Source organism: Hydra vulgaris, chromosome 13 (assembly GCF_038396675.1).
Source record: "Hydra vulgaris chromosome 13, alternate assembly HydraT2T_AEP".
NCBI classification, from domain to species: Eukaryota; Metazoa; Cnidaria; class Hydrozoa; order Anthoathecata; family Hydridae; genus Hydra; species Hydra vulgaris.
The window spans coordinates 40563622-40589095 of record NC_088932.1 but is presented as its reverse complement, the minus strand read 5'-3'; the positions used below and the strand labels follow the sequence as shown (position 1 = coordinate 40589095).

The following is a 25474-nucleotide window of genomic DNA, read 5'->3' as shown; positions in this document are numbered from 1 at the left end:
CTTTTGTCATTTTTTTTCTTTACTTTTAGCTGACTATGTTTGGAAAGACATGTTGAAGAAAATATGTAGTATTTTTCCATACACCGAATCCAGGCATGTAGTGTGGACAGTCCGTATTAATACGAACTTTCATTTTCGAGCCTAGCAGACACTTTAGTCAAATCGTTTATTTGTCGTATAGCTCCACCTATTGTACATGTAGACGCAGAAGACGTATTCGTTAATACCTGAGCCACTTTTCCATCTATCATTGTTAAAAAAATTTCATGTTTCACTAGTATTCCATTACAACATTTGTTAAATATAGATGGCCGTAAAGAGTATATTTGGATTTTAATTTCATCTACAACAACCAATAATAATACCAATAGTAGAATGTATGTCCATCAAAATTAATGCTCAATAAAAAGTAGACAAAATAACTTACGCAAAACTATAATTATAAACAGATATAGTCTAAAATCACGATAAAAAGCGGTTTTCTGTTTTCTGACTTTTAACACTTTTTTATCTATAATTTTAGAAACTGCACGTATCTGCACCTGATTTTTAATAAATCAATTTTACAGACATCTAAGCTACAAATCAATTACAAAAATAAAGCGTGGGGATGCGTGGGTGACTACTAAAAATATTGGTAAACTTTTAGATTTTTTATTTTCTAGCTCATTTTGTAGTTTAATTAATTATTAGTAAACAAAAACATATAACTAAAAATATGAATTTGTTCTGAAATCTCCATAACATGATGCTTTCAAAAATGTTTAACACTTTATACTTATTCATAAAAAGTTTTATAGAAAATAACGTTTAAAGTGATGAAGCAAATGAGAACTGAAGATTTACACAAATATAAAACAGTTGGGCTTCAAAAATTATTTTTTTACATAAAATTTGCTGAAATCTCTACATTATAGAAAAGATTAACTATTAAACTGTTAAAAATAATAAAAATATAATTTCTGGAGTGAAATTGAAATTTTAGATAAAAACATTTATGGTATGTTTTTGTAGTACAATATCGGCAACCTTACCCTACTTCTACTGTTTTATTTTAGGTTTCCTACTGTTAAAATATGATTTTAATTTTGCAAATTTTCATAATTTGAAGTTTGCTATATTATTTATCATAAGTGCCTCAAAAACCTTGAACATTTAACGGATCCCCAATATCATTAATATTTCAAATTTAGGTCATGTCTGACAAGTACAAAATACAAAACAAGACAAATACAAAATGTTGAAATATATTAGTCATTTAATAAATATATATATATATATATATATATATATATATATATATATATATATATATATATATATATATATATATATATATATATATATATATGTATATATATATATATATAAATATATAAATAAATATATATATATATTATATATATATATATATATATATATATATATATATATATATATATATATATATATATATATATATATATATATATATATATATATATATATATAAATTAGTAAAAAACACTTATCTAACTTTTATCTTCGACTTGAAGTTTCACCATTGCTGGATCATCAGGAAGAGTTCCTGATGATCCAGCAATGGTGAAACTTCAAGTCGAAGATAAAAGTTAGATAAGTGTTTTTTATTAATTTATTATTGCTCTGTTCTTTAAGAACATTGAGCACTCTATTTGTAAAATACACTAACATAATTTACATATATATATATATATATATATATATATATATATATATATATATATATATATATATATATATATATATATATATATATATGTATATATATATATATACATATATAATATTAAAATATAATTGATATAACGGGTGATGCGGAAGTTTTCGGACAAAATAAAAACGTCAATAATTTATTTATAAATAAAAAAACAAACTACTATTATATTTTTTTTAAATAAAGCATTTATCTTTTAATAAAAATATATTATTTTTTATATGAAAAAACACCACCATCTGCAATTGATCTCAATTTTGCTGTGACGCCTTTCGTATGCGACTGTAAAAAGTTTAAGCCAATTTCTTGTAGTTTAAGATTAATGCGATCAATCAAAACTTGCTCTATTGAAGCTTGCCAATCTCCCTCGTAAACCTTCTGTGCCAAATGTCCCCAAAAATTTTCAATTGGTTGTGCTTGAGGCACATTTGGGGGATTGGATTCTTTATTAACGTAATAGACATATTGGTCCATCCAATTTACAGAATCTTTAGAATAATAAGAACGTGCTAAATCTGGCCAAAATAAATAGTTAAAGTCTCCATGATACTTGTGAATAAATGAAAAAAGTCGTTTTTCTAAACTTTCATTAATATAGATTGATGAATTGATCGCTACAACCTTGGAAGTGCGAAACAATGGCTCGAACATACCACGGTCAGATATGGCTATCCACATTAATAATTTATTTTAATAAATTTCTCTTTACCTATGAAACGAACACTTTCTGGGCATGTCTTTTTGTTGTTTGTGTAGTATCCAGAATTTCCAGGCATGTCGTCCCCTGCAAAACAAAAGTATTTTTCGTCATCGATGACTTGAAGCGATTTTGTGTTATAGAGTTGGTTAACTAGTTTCCTGCTTCTTTTCTTTGCCTTCATTTGTTGTTCTATAGTGTATTTTGGAGCCTTTTCACGTTTTCTATATTTAATATTCATTTTTTTTAACTGACGACCAATTGTCGATGGATTTACACCGAATTTAATACCTATTTTTCTCTGACTGACCCCTTTTCGATTGTTGACAAGTCTCGTTAATTCGGCTTTCTTTTCTCTAGTCCAGGATGTCGGACGACCAGGGTGCTTTCTATCAGAAAACGATTGAACAGTTTCAAGTCCTTTTAGGTTATCATATATTGTACTTCAAGCAATTCCTTCCTTTTCTAAATGATTTACGATTTTTTTTTTTTATATTAGGTTTATTTACAAAAAACATTTTTATTCGCTTTCGAAAAGATTCTCGTTCAGCTGCATTTAACCTCATTTTAAATAATTGTGTTTCAAATAATAAAGTTTATATTTTATAGAACGTTTATGCCTACGCATAAAACCACAAAAACTAATTATTATGCTCAAATAATGAAATTAGGATTTGTCCGATAACTTCTGCATCACCCGTTATATATACATTGAAAATAAAGTAAAAGTTAATTTTCTATAGATGTTTAATTAATCAAATCAAATTTAATTTATCAAAATAATAAAAAATAAATCAAAATTTCAGGACTAATTATTATTTAGATATATAATTCTCTATGTTTTTATATTCGCGTCTTATGTTTTTGCCGTACTGCAAAATGGCGGACTTTGGCTTCACCAAGATATACGCTAAAAGCTGCGAATCACGCATCTAGTTATATTATTATATCATTGAAAATACACCTCAAACTAGCTTGTCGGCATAAAACCTCAGATCTTTTTTCTTTAGCCGTGTTTTATTGATTATCGATTTTACACACTCAGATGTTGAAGTGTCTAATTAAACAGCGATTGATTTCTTTGACACCTGTTTTTTTTAATAGTTACCTTAATGAAACCAACTTAAACATTGTTACAATGGTTATGCAAAAAGAAAATTCTTTAAAAAAAAATAAATATATTATTCAAACTAAAATTATTTGTAAATTTTTTTGTATCAAGGCCACATGCATTTTTTTGAGCTTCTAAATTGAGTCTATGAAAAATTATAAGTTAACGGTATCAGTAATTGACCATGTGTCAGTAATTGACCATTTAGGAAAAAAATTGTTAAACTAAGCCCTACTATAGAATAACTTTTTAAAAAACAGAGGGAAAATGCTCTCCTACCATTTGGTTGTACATTCGGAAACGAGGCAACCATTTGACAGCTTTGAACAAAGATGGCTTACATTCAATGTTAATGTGCTATTCTGTAGTCTATTTTTTTAAATTTTCTTCCACAATTAGCTAAGGAGAAGCTGCAAATAAAGTTAATTTTAAAAGGTAAGTACTACTTATTTTCAGATAACATGGTTTTATTTTAAAATTGGCATGTTTAATAAAATTTAAAAGTTATTTATTATCTGTTTACTGCCATCTGTAGTCAGTTATGGGGGTGGTCATATATTGGATCAAAAAATTTAAATAATTTAGTAATTGACCAGGGGTGGTCAATTACTAAGTTATTCCTTTGTTTATCTTAACTCATCGTAACATGCATGTTTCATGTTTTTTTAGGAAACTACACTTGTTTTTATATTCTTAACATGTCAACTTCTGAATCCATTTTTTTTGTGTTGTTTTAGATTCATTATGCCTGCCATAAAAGGTCAATTTCGAAAATACTCAGAAAAAACGATGAAGGAAGCGATCCAAGATGTAAGAAATGATAATACATCAGTCCAGGCAGCAGCTAAAAAACATGGTGAACCAAGAATTACTCTAAAATATAAATTGGAAGGCAAGTCACCCATTGAAAGAAAAATGGGACCTCAAAGTCCCTAAACGTCCAAAGCTATAAAGAGGAAATAGTTCTTGTTAATTGATTCCTAAAAATGACCGAAGCAGAATTCCCTGTAACTGTAAAACAACTTCAAGATAGTGTACAACGGTTGGTGATTGACCTTAGTAGAGACAAACGATTTACTAACAATCGACCTAAGAGGACATAGATCCACGGATTTTTAAGAAGAAATGAAAGTATATTTAAACATATAAGCCAAAACTTAGCAGTTTCCCGTGCATCAGTGATACTGGAAAATATTTTACCGTGGTTCACAGAAGTTAATGAATACTTAAAAAAAAAAGATATTTTACAAGTCCTAATAGACCACTCACGGCTTTTTAATTGCGGTGAGATTGCCTTTTTTGTTAACCTGAAAGGAACTAAAATCCTTGCAAACAAGGAGAAAAGACAATATATCAACAAGTTAATTCAGATGAGAGAAAGTCTCTCACAGTACTGATTACTGTCACTGCAAAGGCAGTGCTGTAACGCCATTAGTGATCTACAAATATAAGCGGCTGCCTATGGAAATAACGCTAAACTTTCCTTCCAGTTGGGCAATAGGAAAAAGTAATTCCAGTTGCATGCAGTCGGAGTTATTTTATGAATTCTTGGCAAACTTCTTTCCCCCTTGGGTTAAAGTAAATAATATAACACTAACTTTTATTTTATCTGTCGATGGACAATTTAAGTATGCAAGCAAGTATACAAAATGGGATTCTTTTGGTGGCTTTATATCATAATGCTACGCACATTTTACAACTTATGGATGTTGCAGTGTTTTGAAAATTAAAAGAGAATCGAAAGCAACATGTTCATGAGTGGCGCAGCAACCATTTCAATGACCTCATTTTGAAGAAAAAAGATTTTGGTAAACTGCTTAAAGAAATAATAGACAAGCATGTTATTCATTCTGTGTTGGCCAACGGTTTCTGCGAGTGTGGATTCCTGGGACCCAACCGTATTGAGGGTTCCAGGAAATAAAAATAACATTACTGTGCATAATGCTGTGTTAAATGACGACATACATTCACGTTTGAAATAAGCTAAGCAGGGATTGTAATTCTTGAATGAGAGTATAGGGAAAAAAAATTGGAATTACTTGACCAATCTACAATTAATTGGGAAAGGGATCCTTCTGACAGATCACTTTTCCTGTTGTGGAAGAAAACTGAATTAAAACTTTAAAGGCTTTTTCCCATAGTTGAAGGCAATGAAGATAATGCAATCGCAGGACTATCACATGTAGTGGTCTTCATAGCTGAAAGGAATGACGATACCACAATTGCAGGACCATTAAATATACTGTCTTCCATAGCTGATTTCAATGAAGATACCGTAATTATAGGGCCATTACATGTGCTATCTCCCATAGTTGAAAGAAATGAAGATACTGTAATTACTGGATAGTCAAGAATATCATCTCCGTTTAAAAAATATAGATTTTGTCTCCCTGTTGTTGACAAGAAAAAGCCACAGAAGAAAAATCCAAAAGAAAGAATACCCGCTATAGTGTCAGGGGAACTTGGCCAATTGTATTTCCAAAAGAAAATCGAAAAAAAAAACGAAATAGAAATACTGAAACAAAAAATAGCAGCTGAAAAGGAAAGAAAGAAAGAAAAGAAAATGAAAGAGAATGAGAAAAAAAAAAAAAAAAAGCAAAAATTAAAGAAAAGGAAACGATATGAGTCTAATTCAGGCTGATCTATTTCTATTCCTGAGCGATGCTGAAGATTTTGAATGGTAAAAATATTTCTCAGATGAATATTTATTTACGCTGAAAACGGATGACTTTGTAATTGTAGGGTATGAAGAGAGTCGTTTTTCGGATAAAGTAGTGCAAGTTGTGGCAAATGGCTACGAGATGGTTCAGAGTGGACTTTCTTCTTATCGTTGGCCAGATAAGGAAGATAAACTTAAATATTTATACCGGAAATGAACGTTTATTCGTCATTTCATACGTAATAAAATTTTGTATTTCTTGACATAAAAAAAAGATGTGTAAAAATTAAAATTTTGTCATTGTTGTGTTTCTGTTTTGTGGGTCATACTTAAAATGAACGCTTACTCAACATTTCATTTTTAATAAAATATTGTATTTGTGTTTCATCGCTTAAAAATATTACGATGTGTCTTTGCGATGTTATATTAACTGAATTAAAGTTAAAAACTTATCACGGCTTTCATTTTTCTCTCGTTTAGCATATGGTCAAATACTAAAGCAAAGAACGGTCAAATACTGAGTTTTTGTTTTTTTAGATTACTATTAAAGTTACTATTAAAACGCAAATCATTTTAAAATTAACGGCTACTTAAACATGAAATAATTGTACTTTGTAAAAAATTGTTTAATAGTATGCAAGAAGATAGTACAGTAAGTTATTAGAACTATTAAGACTATTTAATTGGCAAACAAACTTAAAGATATATCAGTCATACGGAATTTCTCTTAAACGGTCGATTACTGTAATCCGAGCATTTGGTATCGGTACGTCGTTTTGAGACAGAAAAAAGTTTTTTGATGGTTCCTACATCAATGAAAATTGATGAATTGAATTGAATGAAAATTGATGAATTGAATGAAAATGACCTGAGGAATCCAAACCTATTGGGAGCCAGACGCCATCTGTTGGGCATTTTACGGTAGCCGCATTTTTTTCCAATATGGCGGCCAAAATTACAAATTCTTTTAAATCGACTTGTAATCGTCATACAAAGCTATATAATGTCTTCAAACTTACATAAATAGTATGAAAGATTACATTTCTATCTATTCTACATATATTGAAATCCGACATGGACGCCAAAATAATTAAAAAAAGTTCAAAATGGCCGCCAAAATAGTTGATTTTTAATGTCCAAAATATCTTGTAGTAAGAATTATATTTTAAATTAAAATTGATATAATATAATTTAAATCAAAATGATACAAAAATCCTTCTTACTTGCTACTCCTTTTAGGTTTATTAGAGATAGTATTATAATGACAATTATGCGTATAATGAATCTTTGTTAACATTGTATAACCTGGTTTAAATTTAAATAACTTGTACCTTATTTACATTTACAAATAAACTGATGACATTCATAATTATAAATTTTAATATTAAAATTTTCTTATAAAACATAATAAGAGAAATAATAACGGTGTAACGCTTAACTTTAATACATTCAATCACAGATTTTTCAACAATTTAACTTTGTAAGTAAATGTATAAAATTGTATTCATTTTGCAATAAGCAGTTCACTTATTTTATCATTTTTTGTTCATAATCTTATTCATGAATGTTGAATAATAATAATAATAACAATAATAAAGCTGAGCATGAAGGATGCATTTATTAGTCTTAACATGATGTGAACGGAATGATGAATGGAGTTCTTGAAGATTTATGTAAAACCAGCAAAACTACAAAGCTCTGGGTGGACTGTCTCATAAAACATGTTTTCATTATGAGGATGTTTGTTCGCGCTGAGAGAAAAGCTGATTGGCTTCTTCATCTATATGTTGTTGAAAAAATGATCCCCTACTTTTTCTTATCCGCACATTTCAACTATGCAAGGTACAAATAAAATTATTATGCACTTATTATTTGATTCAAAATACTGAATGAGTATCATTATGCAACGTCCATTACAATTTTGATATATATCTATTATAGTGAATAATAAAAGTTAATAAATATATTTTAATTTCACAGTTATGGTCTTTATTACTTTCGCTCAATGCAGAAACTCCACCCAATAGTACATAAGAAATTTATGGATGGAGAGCACGTTTGCGCCACCGAGATTGACTATGGAACGCCGTTCGGTCCGACCTTTTCATTGAGTCAATATATATGAGGTATGGACATGGACCGTCTGGTTTCAACGGTTCAACACTTAATGAAAATACAATGTCTATCTAGGCATTATCACTCAGATTTATTGGACAGCTGAAACACAACTTAGAATCAATGAATGATTCATTCAAAGAAAACATAGCGATGTCTCACAAAGAGAAACAAAATCATATTTGCAAAGTGATGAACAAGATTGGGATAGAATTAGGGAAGCAATAAATAAATGCACAGATGTTTTCGATAAGATTCACCATTCTGACAAAGGTCTTGTGAACATATTTCCCATACAAATTGTTGATGATCCATCGATTAACAAATATGACTCGATTCTGATTGGTACTGTTCATTGGCTGGTCAACAAGAATAGCTGGCCAGATGAGTTTCACAACCCTTTAAAGAAATCGATAAAGTCAATGATAGCAGTGACCAAGAAAAAAGTAATAGTTGGAGATACATTAGAAATATTTCAACCCGATTTTATTTATGCTTGCGCAAAAGGTAATGGGTATGCTTGCAATATGGCTTCTTCAAGAGAAGGACTTTCTTTGGAAACACTTTTTGATTATGAGTTGCCTCCCATACCAGGTTCACTTTTTGATGGTAGTGGAGAAATGCGAAAGGGAAATAAATCGTTTCTCAAAGCAAACTGAAAGTTGACTGTGGTACAAGAAATACAATACAGTCCAAGGTTCTCATTATTGACGGTTGTGCTCTACTATGGACAGTGGTCTGGCCGTCACCACCTGCTAAGGTATCAGATTATGTGACAGCGGTGGTAAAAAGCATTAAGCGTCGAGCTATTGGAACCAACATTTTGCATGTTGTCTTTGGTCGGTATTTTAATCTTAGTATTAAGTCTTCATGCAGATCAACGCGTGACAAGGAATACAGTCGTGTTTTTGCTTTACATCAGCATTCGCCACAAGAATTTGTTCTGAATGTAAGCGACAACATAAAACAAGTCATTCAACTGATAGTCGAACGTCTGAGTAAAACTGTATTTGAAAGGAACGAAAGGGTAGTTATAACTGGGTTGAATCCTCATTCTATTGAAGTAGGCGTTGGGCAACAAGATGTGTTAATAACACACGAAGAAGCTGACAATGATCTGTCACTTACTTCAAGAAACAAAGCTAGGAAACTCGCCAATAACTGTGTTGTCAGAAGACACTGGCGTTTTTGCCTTATTGGTACACCATGTACTTGACATAACTGAAATTCAGTCAACACAAGTGAAGGTATTTATGACTTTAAGCCAATAAAATATTCTGTGCTATATTTGCAGTTTTATAATATCATGTTACGCATATCATTCGTTTGTTATTGTTTACATATAATTTCATTTTTATTTATAGGATAAATATAAATTATAAGATATGTTGGATATATTTAAAAATCAACTTTTTTGGCGGCCATTTTAAATTTTTTAAATTATTTTGGCGGCCATGTTGGATTTCAATATATGTAGAAAAATAGAAATGTAATATTTCATACTATTTATGTAAGTTTGAAGACATTATATAGCTTTGTATGACGATTACAAGTCGTTTAGGAGAATTTGTAATTTTGGCCGCCATATTGGACAAAAATGTGGCTACCGTAAAATGCCCAACAGATGGCGTCTGGCTCCCAACGGATTTGGATTTCTTAGGTCATTTTTCTGCAGGAACCATAAAAAACTTTATATATGTCTCAAAACAACGTACCAAAAATTTTACATTGATCGGTGCTCAGACTACTGTTACCGTTACCTTAAATATTTAAATTTAAAAAAATATTTTTTTGATCTTGGATGTTCTTTGATGTAAAATTTTTGATTCCGAGTAAATCATTCAGATTCTAGTTACAATCCCTGCCAGAGTTGATGAATTTTTTATGGAACAAATGGCAAGTCAATCCGGAGTCTACCCCATTAACTCCAGACTGACTGTTCAAATTCTTTCTCAATGCTATCGCAATAACTAATACATAGCATTTCTCTAATTCTAATAATAAAATCAGATAATTATTATTGTTTTATATTTCCAATTTGAAAATCATCAATGATGCAAAGCCATAATTCCTTTGCACATTGATTCCGCACAAAGGAATTCTAAAATAAGTGTATATAAAAGTAGTAGCGGTAAAAAAAGTCAAAAAACTAAAAAATGTTGCCACAATGGCGCCTCTCTTCTAATTATGGTAATTTTTAAATATCAAGTATTTCCTAGTATCTTAGTTCACTTAGATCTCTAATTGCTCTCCTCTGAACTTTTTTTTTTTGTTTTACATCCTTATATTACGGATTGTCATCTTAATTTGGTGTACCCATTTTAAATCTTCTGATTTAATCACGGCAAGATCAATTTCAATTTTTGTTTTTGATAAAATTGTTCGAACACCTGTATCTTAGGGTTACCAGATAATTATGAAATGACTGATACAGTATATCTATATCAATGATTTCATAATTGTATCTAGAGTTTTTTTTTTCTAATGTGCATAGTCTTACACTTCTAGGTTGAAATTCAAGAGTTATTTCTTTGTCTATAACAGATCTAAATAGATGATTTGGATCTCTTTAAAAAGATTTTTCCTTGTCTCATAAATTTGAAAATCAGTTTTGTGTCATCTGCATATAATTTAAACTGATTTGAAATTTTATATCCTAAATCATTAATGTATAATACAAAAATAAAGGGCCCCAGTAAAGGCTTTCAAAAATCGCAAAAATGCTTGCCCGGGTACCCGTCGAACAAACGGGCGGGTACCCATTAAAAAACAATATTTTTTATAAAAGTTGTACAAATAAAAAACAAAAAACGATAAAATAGTCTCAATCAATGATGTCACTCATTTAAAATTTTACTTAAATCTAAACTTTATTTCACATTAAGTGTTCAGGTTACACAACTCCCAATTACGGTTAAGAAAAACTAAAATGTCTACTGTTTTGGGTGCCAATGATGCACGCCGTCGATTGACCACATGTCCAGCAGTTGAAAAAGTGCATTCTGCTGGCACAGAAGATGCAGGTATGCACGTGTACTAGCGAACCAAAATAGAAGGCTTTGGCTAACGTTTGGTGTTATCTCGCCAAAACTCTAAGATATTTCAGTTGACAATCTATGGCGTTTCCGAAAAGTAAGACGCCAATTCATTCATATGTCCAAACCCTTTATTGGTTGTTCGCAGCAATGATAGTTCATCAAAAATATTCTCCTACGGTAAGTCCGGTTCTAAATGATCCCGTGCTTGCTTTGGCATCGGTTCTTCTGCTACTACTTCTATATTTTCTTATAATACTGGCATAACAATAGTTTTCATTTCAGCTCTAATGGCGGAGTATGTTTCATTTCGAATAGGGTTTTCGAAAACTTTTAAAAGCTTATAACGTGGATCTAATACAGATGGTCTTGGTCCAGGTAGTACACTGAATTTTTCCGGATAATATCGCTTTGTTATTTCAGTCGCAATGACATTTCTGCAATTATTTGCAGCAGTGCATTCGTCTGCTTTTGCTGCTCGAACATTTTTCAGAACAATAGACAACAGTGGTTAAACTAATGACAACAAAGAATATTTCTGACCAGATGGCATAGTTGTTACCTGCTTTATTGGTTTTAGAATGGGTATAATGGCTTGCGTAAGCAACCAGTTTTCATCCGTCATTTGTAGAGTTGACACATTTTTTTGTTGTTGTAAAATTTTGGTCAGACAGCACGGCCCCAATTACCCAACGTAACTTCACTAATCGCTCTAACATGTCGAACGTAGAATTCCATCGAGTAGAGCAGCCTATGATAGCTTCCAATGTTTTTTCACCATCCTAAGATCTCAGTGCTGCTTGTTTGTTACGCAATTCCTACATTGCTAACGTACTTCACTTGTTTGTGCGGCCAATAACCTTGCAGCCCGAATCATATTCATAATCGCTGGAAATTTCAGACCAGCTCCAATGGCTAACTGTAGCGTGTGAGCAAAACAGCGCTGATCCGGCCATTCATCAAGAAAGTCTATTGCTTGGTTTATATTTGAGCCGTTATCATGAACTGTAGCAGCGATTTTCTGAACAGGAATTCGCCACTCGTCAGTAGCATCCTGCAAACGAATACTGATGCTTTCTCCAGTGTCCCATTCAGGTCATTCTCGTGTCTGTAAGATTGCAATTTCCAGCTCCCATTCCGTGTTAAACCAATGCGCAGATTCACACATATATGCAATGTTTTGATTACTAATTCACATGTCCGTTGTAAAATCTTCAAACTGTGCCTTGCCTAATTTCAGTTTCAGTGACTTGACCGTCTCGTTGTTGTATCTTTTCTTTATTAGTTTTGTGGTAGTCGAACGAGCTTTAACAACATAGTCTGGATCTGTATATTTCAACAAGCTAAGGAATCCATCACCTTTAACTAAACTTATTGGGTGTGAATCACGAGCAATGAAGTCTGCTATTTTCTGATCGAAAACTAGTTCTCTTTATTTCGTCATTTTAAACCGCGAAGCTGTAAAGAAAGACAAAATGTTTGGTGAGCCCAAACTGCCAATGTCATCAATATCTATATGATGTGTTCCGGTAAGATTGAGTTGGATAGTGCATGTGTTGCCACCTTTCGCTGTCAGAATCGCCTCACATTGCTTGCACTTCACGCTGTTCTTATCAATGTTCTTCACGCTGTTCTTACGGTCTGCATAAGACCACACTTTTGATACTTTACTCATTTCTTTTTTTCTATAAAATTAGTGTTTTAAAATGTTTTTAAATCTTAATATATTTTTAAAAGTAAAGCATTAAGAAGAAAGAACAACAACTAGCTTTTACAAAACTTTTATTGGTTACAAATGGATAAAATTGGTAAAAAATTTTGTAAAAAGAAGTTTTTTCAAATGCGCGCAGTGCAGGTTTTTGCATTTAATCTGGTGGTTTTTTGCACGAATCTGGTGATTTTTTTCATTTAATCTAGTGATTTTTTGCATTTAATATGGTAGTTTTTTTCCATTTAATCTGACGGTTTTTTGCATTCAACCTGGTGGTTTTAAAATTTATCTAAATTTCATAATGCATGTTATGAATTGCTTAAATAATTAGTAATAAAAAATATTCCACATATTCCAGTTAAAAATAAATTTAGATGTTTAACAAATAGTATAATCCAATAGCATTGAGTAATAATAATAATAATACTAATAGTAATAATAATAATATTTATATTATATATATATACATATATATATATATATATATATATATATATATATATATATATATATATATATATATATATATATATATATATATATATATATATATATATATATGTTATCACTTACCAAACTTAAATGATTTTACACTGTGTTTAATCAATAAAGGATCATGAGAAAGAAATGAATTTTTCAGACATAATTTATTTATATGGAAATGATATTAATAGACTTTATTCTCTATTAACATCATCTCCATTAACAAATTGCGTAAAAAAAGATTTGCAGTGTCTCACGAAGTTTGAAAGATCATGTTCAGTAAAGTGCTCACAACCCTTCCTCATTCCTTCTAATAAATCGTTATTTCCGATCGGATTTATCCTTTCTGTGATTTACCTCGATACTCACCTTATCTAAATCCTCAAGGATTTAGATAAGGCGAGTATCGGGGTAAAAAACAAATTTCATAGAGATAACTATCATAAAAATCTGATAATGAATGATGAACGCTAACGGACTATGTTAAACAATTTAATGCTAATATCATGTTTATGTTTCGGCCTTTTGATGACAATGCACGTTGAATTGGGGTCGTTCCTGAAGACCGTATCCGTGGTTTTCATCAATATAAATTATATTTTTGTAACGTTGGTGCAATGTCAAGTTTAAATACCATGAAACATGTTTTTCTTTCTTCTTTTACCTCTGCAGTATTGTGTCTTTCATTAACGGATCTTAAAATTTTATATGTTTAATTTAATTTTTTTAATTATTGCCATAAGGACATTAACATCAATTCCCAAATCTACTTTTATTTCTTGCACATTATAGTTTCTGTTATCTCCAATTAACTCGTATAGCTTATTTCTTACTTCCTCAGTACAATCTGACTGTCGAAAACCACCTCTAATACCAGGATTGATATTACCTGTTGATATATATCGATGGACCAGGCGTCGTATTGAAGTTTCACTTCTATGCACGAGTTCCGATACTTCTTTTACACTTTTCCCTTCGTTAACAAGAATAATGATCTAATTTCTTACTTCAGCATTAATTTCTGTGGATTGTCTTCGTGCGTTTTTCATTTTAGAGTCTTGAAAAATTAAAGAAAAACGGGCTTAAATTGTATATAAGGAAGTTAAATTAAATGAAGCAATAAAAGCACAACTATTCATGATGATAAAGAAAACTGCCAGATTGAATGCAAAAAACTGTCAGATTAATTGCAAAAAACCGCCAGATTAATTGCAAAAAACCGCCAGATTAATTGCAAAAAACCGCCAGATTAATTGCAAAAAACCGCCAGATTAAATAAAAAAGCACACCAAATTCGTGCAAAAAACCACCAGATTAAATGCAAAAACCAAAAAGTTTATTGTAAATAAATAAAATGTTATAATAAAATTTCATCAATTTTTAACCAATTAAAGATTGGTATAAAGTATTTTGCCCGGGTGCCCGTTTACAGCCTTAACCCCAGTACAGTATCCCTTTAATGACTTTTTTCCTATTGGATATATTACATCCCATTACCACTCTTTGTTCTCAATTATTTAAAAATGCTTTGAGCTAGTTTAGTAATTTATGCCTAATTCCAAATGCCTCAAATTTATTAAATAATTTTTCACAAGGTCCTTGTGAAAGGTTGTTTATTAAATTAGAGGCATTTGGAATTAGGCATTGCTCAAGCAATAAAAAAAAACACCTCTTGACATGTTTTTTTGGATTTTACCAAAACATTTGACTGTTCCTTGTCAAGGAACAGTCAAATATTTTAGTTAAATCTGAAAAAAACATGTCAACAGAGTTGTTTTCTTCTATTGCTTGAGTAATAAAATATAATGACTCCAGCAAATTATTTAAATAACCTTTACTTGAACAAAACCTTAATGTTGTTTTGGAATCTTGACCAATGTGGCTATTCTCCCGTTTCAAATAAGTGGTTGAATACTATTGATAGCAGTACAGCTAAACATTAAGAGCATTCTTTTAAGACTCTTGTATGTATGTTATCAATTCCTTTTGATTAATAACACTATAGTTTGCATAGTTTTGCTTCTATATTAAGATTGTCAAATATAGGCGTAGGGCAGTTGATTAAAGAGTTGTATTAACGTTTTGGTAAGCTCAAAATATTTTCTTACACAAACAATGAGCTAAAAAATTCATTTAGTTTGTTTACTAGTTGAGTCTAATCTGTGGTGATAGCACCATTGTTTTTTTGATAACTTTGATCCTGTCTTTTACTTTTGTTTTTTTCGTTCATGTATTCATAAATAATTTCGGGCTTTTCTTTGCATATTTTGATCAATTTTCTACATACTCTTTGACAAATTCTTTTACTTTTCATTTTTCAAATAATAATTTATAATGACTAATCATTTAATTATCTTGAAACCTTTTGTTGTGACATACCATAATTTTCTTTTTAATCATACTTCTTTTAATAATTCTAAAGTCATCTACGGTGTTTCTTTTTTTTTACTTTCTACTCTTCATATTGGTTTTTGGAATAAATTGATTGCATCCTATATTATATAATAATAAAACTTTGAGATAATTCTCATCAGCATTTAGTCCTGTTAATTTTTGATTCCAATTAATACCACAAAAGTAAATTTCTAAATCTGATTATTTCAATCATACATCATTTTTGTGAGTACGAGGCAAATCTCTTTGAAGTTCATACTATATTTGAGTTCAATAAAATGATGAGTGTGCCATATAGCCCCGAATGGTGGCATGTGTTCTATTTGAAAAACTCTAGCCAAAGATTCTGTTATTACTAAGCCTAATACTATTGTTTCTTTTTACATACATACATATATATATATATAAATATATATATATATATATATATATATATATATTTTAGTTATATATATATATAGTTTAGGATGTTGAATGCTGGATCTTCTTGACTCAATGCATGGGCATGCTTGTGTCACTGTTTTTATGACTAAGCAACTCATTCTATTATCTCCTTATGAGGGTACAGCTCTAAAACTCAGTTTTATGGTTCTGAGGCCGGCTGGTAGTCAGGTTTCCCGAACTCTGTGGTAGCTCTCAGAGAGGCTGATTCCATCAACAGCTGAAAAATATCAAAGTACTAACAGTGCCATGTTGCGCATGGATGGTGTCCCTGTTTGTACTTTTGGTGTGCATTGCGGAGGCCACATTTGGAGCCCTTTGTTACGGCTTAGGGTTTATTAGTAGTAATGAGGCAATTGCTTGGGCTATTAAACGGTGTTCTGAGTACTATCTATACTTTGAGTCAAGTTCTTCAATCTAATTTAAAAATGAATAAAGTACCAAAAACTATAAAACACAAAAAACCATCATCATCACCAAGTTCTCTAAACCTATCATTCACTAATATTCGTGGTCTTCGAAGTAACTTTTCTTCTGTTGAGTCTTATCTCTTGCAAAGTTCACCAGACCTACTTGCTCTTTGTGAGACTAATTTGAGTTCGGCTGTCTCATCTTGTGATCTTAGTGTTGATGGTTATCTTCCTCTGATTCGTAAAGACTCCAATAGTCACATGCTTGGCCTGGGCATTTACATTCGTAAGAATTCACCTGTTTGTCGTGAAACTAGGTTTGAATCCACAGACTATTCTTTCATGTGCTTTCGTTTAGCACCACTTCACTCTATTGCCTTTCTCTTTGTTCTATATCGCTCTCCTTCATCTCAAGACTGCACTCTTTTTGATGTTATTTCTGATCATATTGACCAAGCCCTCTCTCTTTATCCATCAGCTAATATAGTTGTTGTCGGTGACTTTAATGCTCACCACTCTGAATGGCTTGGCTCTAGTGTCAGTGACTCTGCAGGCATTAAAGCACACAACTTTTGCCTTTCTCAATCCCTAACTCAAATAGTCAACTTTCCAACTCGCTTTCCTGACAACCCTAATCATTTACCTTCTCTACTCGACTTATGTCTTGTCTCTGATCCTAGTCAGTGCTCAGTTTCTCCGCATTCACCCTTAGGTTCTTCTGATCACAGTTTGATCTCTCTAAAACTAATATCTCATTCTTCTTCATCACCTGAATCCCCCTATTACCGAACCTCTTTCAACTACAGTAAAGCTGACTGGGATTCTTTCCGTGATTTTCTTCGTGATGGCCCTTGGGTAGAAATCTTTCAACTTCCTGTCGACTAATGTGCTTCTTACATAACTTCGTGGATTCAGGCTGGCATGGAATCTTTTATTCCCTCTCGACGATTCCAGGTCAAGCCTCACTCTCCTCCATGGTTTTCCTCACACTGTGCTGCTGCGATTGCCAATCGAAACCGTTACTTCCATATTTATCAGCAAAACAATTCTCCAGAAAACAGACATCTGTTTATTACTGCTAGAAACAACTGTAAAAAGGTTTTGTCTGACGCCAAAACCCGCTATTCTCAGGTCATGAAATCTCGTATCTCATCTCAAAAATTAGGCTCTCGTGACTTCTGGAAAATCTTTAATAATATCAATAATAAGGGCAAATCTATAATTCCACCTCTCTTATATGGTTCAGACTTTGTCACCTCACCTAAAGACAAAGCCGAACTGTTTGCTAAAAACTTTTCATCAATATCATCTCTTGATTCCACTAGTTGCGTTCTACCTGATATTGCCAACAAACAGGTTGATCCATTGCTTGACATTCATATCACTCCAGCTTCTGTATCTAAAGTGATTTCCTGCCTAGACTCTTCTACAGCTTGTGGCCCAGACAACATACCTGTTATTGTCTTGCAGAAGTGTTCTCCGGAGCTGTCGTCTATACTCTCAAAACTATTCAACAAGTGCTTATCAGAGTCTTGTTTTCCAGCCTGCTGGAAAGCCGCATCTGTTATCCCTATCTTCAAAAATTCTGGAGAGCGATCTGATTCGTCTAACTACCGTCCCATAAGTCTTCTTCCTATCATAAGCAAGGTTTTTGAATCTTTAATTAACAAACACTTAATCTCTCATCTTGAATCAAATAACTTACTTTCTGACCATCAATATAGATTTCGATCTTCTCGTTCTACAGCTGATTTGCTAACAGTAATAACTGACAGGTTTTATCGTGCATTAGATGAAGGTGGAGAGGTTAAGGCCATCGCTCTTGACATTTCAAAAGCGTTTGATAAAGTTTGGCATGCTGGTCTTCTCCATAAGCTTTCTTCTTATGGTGTATCCGGCAACATCTTTAAGATCATTGAATCCTTCCTTTCCAATCGTAGCATAAAAGTTGTCCTCGATGGACAACACTCTTCTTCTTATTCTGTAACTTCAGGGGTTCCTCAAGGTTCTATTCTTGGCCCTATACTCTTTTTAATTTACATTAACGATCTTCCAGATATTCTCACATCTAAGGTGGCATTGTTTGCTGATGATACTACCATTTATTCTTGTCGTGATAAGAAACCAACACCCTCTGATTGCTTGGAGGGGGCATTTGAGCTTGAAAAGGATCTCACTTCTGCTACAGCATGGGGCTCACAGTGGCTGGTGAACTTTAATTCAGATAAAACTCAATTTTTTTCAGCCAATCGTTATCGCAATAATTTAGATCTTCCTATATTTATGAACGGTGATGTACTCGATGAGTCACCTACTCTTCATCTTCTAGGATTAACTCTTACTTCCAATCTTTCTTGGAAACCATATATCAAATCGGTTGCAAAATTAGCATCTGCTAAGGTTGCATCTCTTTATCGAGCTCGCCACTTTCTTACTCTGGATTCTATTCTCTATCTCTATAAATCTCAAATCCGGCCTTGTACGGAATACTGTTGCCATGTCTGGGGCGGATCTTCTAATGATGCCCTTTCTCTTTTAGACAAGGTGCAAAAACGCATTGTAAACATAGTTGGACCTGCTCTTGCAGCCAACCTTCAACCATTATCACATCGTCGAAATGTTGCTTCTCTTTCTCTTTTCTACAAATACTATAATGGACACTGCTCTAAAGAGCTAGCGTCTCTTGTGCCATCTACTAAAATTTATTCTCGTGTTACTCGTCATTCAATTAAGTGTCATCCTTTTTCTGTGACTGTTCCTAAGTGCTCCAAAAACGCTTATTCGTCTAGTTTTTTTCCTCGAACATCAGCTCTTTGGAATTCGCTTCCTTCATCATGCTTTCCTGATTCGTATAATTTGCAATCTTTTAAATCGTCCGTCAATCGTTATCTTGCTCTACAATCTTCATCTTTTCTCTTACAGTAACTTCCAACTTTAATCAGTGGCTGCTTGCAGCCTTGTTGGAAGCGAAGATGTTTAAAAAAAAAAAAAAAAAAAAAAAAAAAAAAAAATATATATATATATATATATATATAATAATAATAATAATTAGAGATAAAAGTGCCATTATTTACAACAATCACAATAGTGATGAAGTAATTCAGAAGCACTAAAACAAGTTGGCTATGAGTTTGAAAAAGCGTTTATAAAAAGTTCATATTTTGGTCTTTTTTTAAATGTTTCTAAAGAGGTTGAGTTTTGTGTGTTCATAGATAAACCATTCTAAATTCGAGGTGCAGTCATACAAAAAGAATTTGAGCCCAGAGAAGTTTTTTGTTATATATATATATATATATATATATATATATATATATATATATATATATATATATATATATATATATATATATATATATATATATATATATATATATATATAGATATGTATATACATATATATTTATATATATATATATATGTATATATATATGTATATATATATATATATATATATATATATATATATATATATATATATATATATATATATATATATATATATATATATATATATATATATATATATATATATACACACACACAGTAAATTCCCAGTGATTTGAATACTGTGTTACTGGAACTTTTGTTATCTAGAACTGTTTTCTTTAGTCCTTTGAAAGCAAGAGCAATTGTTTTACTTTGCTTAAGTTAAACATTTGCTTAGTCAAACCATTTTTCTTGGTTCCTTGGAGGTTTGAGTTGACAGGAATTTACTGTATATATGTATATGTATATATATATATATATATATATATATATATATATATATATATATATATATATATATATATATATATATACATATTTTTAAATGTTTCTAAAGAGGTTGAGTTTTGTGTGTTCATAGATAAACCATTCTAAATTCGAGGTGCAGTCATACAAAAAGAATTTGAGCCCAGAGAAGTTTTTTGTTAATATATATATTAATATATATATATATATATATATATATATATATATATATATATATATATGTATATATATATATATTTATATATATATATATATATATATATACATATATATATATATATATATATATATATATATATATATATATATATATATATATATATATATATATATATATATATATATATATATATATATGATTTAAATTTAGTAAGCATGTTTATGAATTTGTGTGCTTGGAAGGATTACCATAATGTCATTTTCTTATTTAAATATGATATTATTAAGAGTTAATTTTTTACAACCTTATGCTCTTAATTGGCATTAACCTGTTTTGCAGATCAAGTTTTAATTGTAGTATTATATGAGGATAAGTATCCAACATAAAATATTATACCATGATGTCAGTATATAACTTTTATTGCTTTTATTATTTAGTATTTATCTTCATTACCAGTCGGCGTGATGTTATTGATTTCATGGTGCATGCCTGGAAATTAAAATGGATGCAAAATAATGAATATGCATTTTTGCATTTGGATTTTGACTTTGAATTCAATAGTTGGACTGATAATAGGATTGCTCAATGGGGTTTATCTAAAGATTTTGTTCTAAATACAGTGCTTGAGGGCTTAATATCGGTATCAAATAGTGGACCAAATGTTTCTGATATTAAATATAGTTATTTTGTACAAGATGTTGTTCAGAGACTTCAAAAAGATTTTCGTGTGAATACTTCAGTAAACAATGTATGACTTTTTTTTATTTATATGCAGTTGTTAGTGTAGCTTATTGTTTTTTCAAAATTGAAATTTATACTTCTATAAAAGAATTAGCATTATAAAAATATTATAATTTTTATAATATACTTTTTTTTATTAACTTAAAGTTTTAACTTTTTATAAGTTCATTTTTTTAACTAATCAAAAAATAAATTGTTATTAGGGTTTCTAAAAACAGTGGTTTTTAAAAAGCAGCTGTTTTACTGTTTTAGATTTTTTAAAAACAGCTTTTAACAGCCGTTTTACTGTTTTTTAAATTTAAGTAAATTTTTTAATAAATAAATACCATTTTCTTCAATACTTTTAATCCTAACAAAAATTTTCCTTTTGTTTTAAAATTGGGCTGATAATGGTTTATCCAAATAGTGTGATCTTATATTTTTACACACAGACAATACTTTTTTAACATCTGTAAAAATGGGCTCAATTGTTAATAATGTGTTACAAAGCTTTTGTTGCTTTTCTGTACGCTGGCTTTTTTTTCTTAGAAAGAGTAAGTTCAGCCTTTATCTATCTAAAATTGTCCTGTCCAGAGACTACTGGTGGTTCATTTTTCTTTAGCAATACATTAACTTCTTCATGTAGAGTTAAAAATTCATTTGTAGGATTTCCGACGATTGCTTCAATAATATTAACATCATGAACACCAAAAAGTCAAGATGTCATCATTCCTGCAGAAATTATTGTATCTCTGGATGGCATTATTGTAGAGAACTAAAGACTATGTGTAGCGAACTTAAGACTTCCGTGATACTAGTTCTCTAGTTATCCATCTTTTTTTTTCTAGTTTTACTATTAGTTTTAATATTAATAAATGTTGTTCAATATTTTAATTTTACTCTTTAAAAAATAAAGAGCTCATTTTTATCGCAATATTTTTTGCCATTCTGTCCTATGCTATTTTTTTTTTCTTTTATTAAAAATTGTAGACGAATTCAAAGGCTTTTTAAAAAAACTTTTTAGAAATAAAAAATTGTTTTTTAGTAGCAAAGCAGAAATTAAAAACTAAGATATAATAATAAAAAAATCATATTTTAAATAATAAATTAATTTTTTAATGCATATTTTAATGTTGAGAAAAAAAAAGCTTGTTAAACATTTAAAAAAATTTAATATTTCATTTAATTATTTAATAATAATTTAAAAAATTTAAAGAAAATAAACATTCCAATATAAAATTTCTAAACTGTTTTTTGTTAAAAAAATTTATTATATTGCGGTAGTTTTGATGTCTTTAAAAAATAAAAAGATAAAGAGAATTTTATGACGTCAAACTCATATTAAGTTAAGGCATTAAGCATTAACTTAATATGAGTTTTTTTTTTTTGTTTTTTTTGTTATTCACCTCCTTAAGGCCAAGAAGGCCACTACAGATGAGGAGGCTACTTAGTAGTGGTTATAACCCTCTCTCAACTCTATAACTCCGAAACACGAACCTCATCGAACAAGGCCGCTGCACGGAGAAACAAGTTTAGCGCGGTACTACCAGGGACGTGGTGGGGATCGAACTCGGAACCTCTCGCTTATGAAGCGAGCGCTTTACCACTACACCACTACCGCATTTAAAACAAGGCCTGTTGTCCAGACCACAAACTGTAGAAAAGTTTATGCAGGAAATTATTTTAATTACAGAAGCTGAAGTAATAGGAATGTCAAGCAATAGATCAATCTGTTTGTCAGCTATGTCAGGTAGGATGTGATTAGATAAGATTGGTGAAAAGTTCTTATCAAACAATTCAGTTTTTTATTTAGGTGAGGAAAGGAGGAATAACAGATTTGCCCTTATTATAGATACTGTTAAAGATTCTCCAAAAGTCTTTAGAGCCTAATTTTTGAAATAAAATATGAGATTTTTTGACCTTAGAATAGCAGGCTTTAGTGTTAGACAAAACCTTTTTACAATGATTTCTAGCATTAGTAAACAGACGTCTGTTTTCAGGAGAATTTTTTTTGCAATAGATATGGAACTAATGGTTACTATCGGAAATTGCAGCAGCACAATGTGAGGTAAACCATGGAGAAGAGTGAGACTTGACTTGGAATTGTCCAGAGGACATAAAAGATTCCATGCCAGCCTTAATCCAGGAAGTTACATAAGAAGCACATTTTCAGCAGAAAGACAAAAGATTTCTACCCAAGTGCCATTATGAAGAAAATCAACGAAAGAGTTCTAGTCTGCTTTAAACTAGTTGTAAGAGGTACATCAATAGGAGGAATCTGATGATAAAGAAGAATGAGAATTTAGTGAGATTAAACCATGATTAGAAGCACCTAAGAGTAAATGTGGAGAAACTGAGCACTGACTAGGATCAGAAATAAGATATAAATAGAGTAGAGAAGATAAATAATTCAAATTAACTGAAAAGCGAGTTGGAAAATTGACTATTTGTGTTAGAGATTGAAAGCTATTATATGAAATTTATTGTATATATATAAATATATATATATATATATATATATTTATATATATATAATATATATATATATAGTATATATAATATATATATTATATATATATATTATATATATATATATATAAATATATATATATATATATATAAATATATATATATATATATATATATATATTTATATTTATATACATTTATATACAATTATATACAATATATATTTTCTATCAGTTAATTATTTCATGAAGAGTGTCTGTGAAAATATCATCTTCGCTATCAATATCACTATCTGTGTCATCTGTATCGCTTGTTTCAATTATTTGTTCAAAGTCTACTTAACTTTTCTGAACTTCTTGATCAGATGTAGTAGTTAGACATTTTCTACGCTTTTGCATATATTTTGCAAGAGAACTCTCAATAATTTCGTTATAATCTTCAACCGATCAAAGACTATGGTTTCTAAGAATTACAACACAATCAGCAAGTGCTTCCTGACTCAAAGAGAGTCTTTTATCTGATAAAATATTTGTGACAGTGCTAAATGTCTTTTCAACTTGTGAATTTGATCCAGATATACTCATAATTAATGAAACAAGGCAACATACATTTTAAAATTGAATATAATATTTAAAAAAAATAATTTTCCATAAATTGCGCACTGGGTGACAGTCAAATTCAGTTTTAACTAGCCACTTCACTTTTTTCCATTCTCTTAATGCTGCGTCTCTTTGAAAATCAACGCTTTTTAATGGCATTTTAAAATAATTGCTAAGAAGGTTGATTTCTGGCACTCCCGATTCTGGGTCTTCATATATCCAATGTATTGGATCAATAAATTTCATACTTCTAAAAAGTATAAATTCTCTTGAGTAGTCTTGAAATCTACTTGACTAAACAAAGACAGTTTTGAAAAAATCTTTTTTTTAATTTGACGAACTTCCATAATTGATTCATTGTAAACAAAACTATTCATTTCTAATACTACGTTGACATAAGTACGATTTTTAACGTGCCTTCGTTTATCGCCAGCCTTAGCAAATGAACCCTCTCCATCATTTTTATCAGTGACCATGTAACGGTTTATAAAACTCTCAATAAATTCATCATCTTTTCCTATCGCTTGAATTTTTCTTTTATCTCCAATAGAGTTCGATTTATAACTGTTTAATTCGATTTATAACTGTTGGAATTTCATAAGCCAATAACTCATTAGTTTCAAATATTTTTGCAACTGGAACTATAGCATTTAAGCTATTTAGGTACAAACCAACTTTGCAAAGGAAAGAATGGCACTTTAATGATTTTAATAACCCCTTTACTTTTGCAACAGTTTGAATATTTGTCTGCTCGCTTGCATAATTTTGGTAAGCCATAGTAAAAGCTGGCCATGTTTCCAACAGACTACAAACTCCTTTCCTCCTATGTCCAACAAACCTTGTTCCTGTAATTTTTAGTAAATTGTACTGTGTTATACCAAGGTATTTTGAGGATGCTTCAACTTCCGCCTTTAATTTACCAGAGTTCCTTAATAGATAGTAGTTAGAGATATAAAAGTCGTCAATTTTTGCAAAATCAGAG

At 30.6% G+C, this 25474-nt stretch overlaps 1 protein-coding gene across 2 annotated transcripts in view; it reads left to right on the top strand.

Moving 5' to 3' along the window:
• Nucleotides 1–25474, top strand: part of LOC105843244 (atrial natriuretic peptide receptor 2) — a 92581-nt gene that overhangs the window by 9845 nt on the left and 57262 nt on the right. For both annotated transcript variants that reach the window (XM_065816394.1, XM_065816395.1), the window contains exon 2: nucleotides 21142–21452. In XM_065816394.1, coding sequence (XP_065672466.1) covers nucleotides 21142–21452 — 311 coding nt within the window. The remainder of the gene's footprint in view (nucleotides 1–21141; nucleotides 21453–25474) is intronic.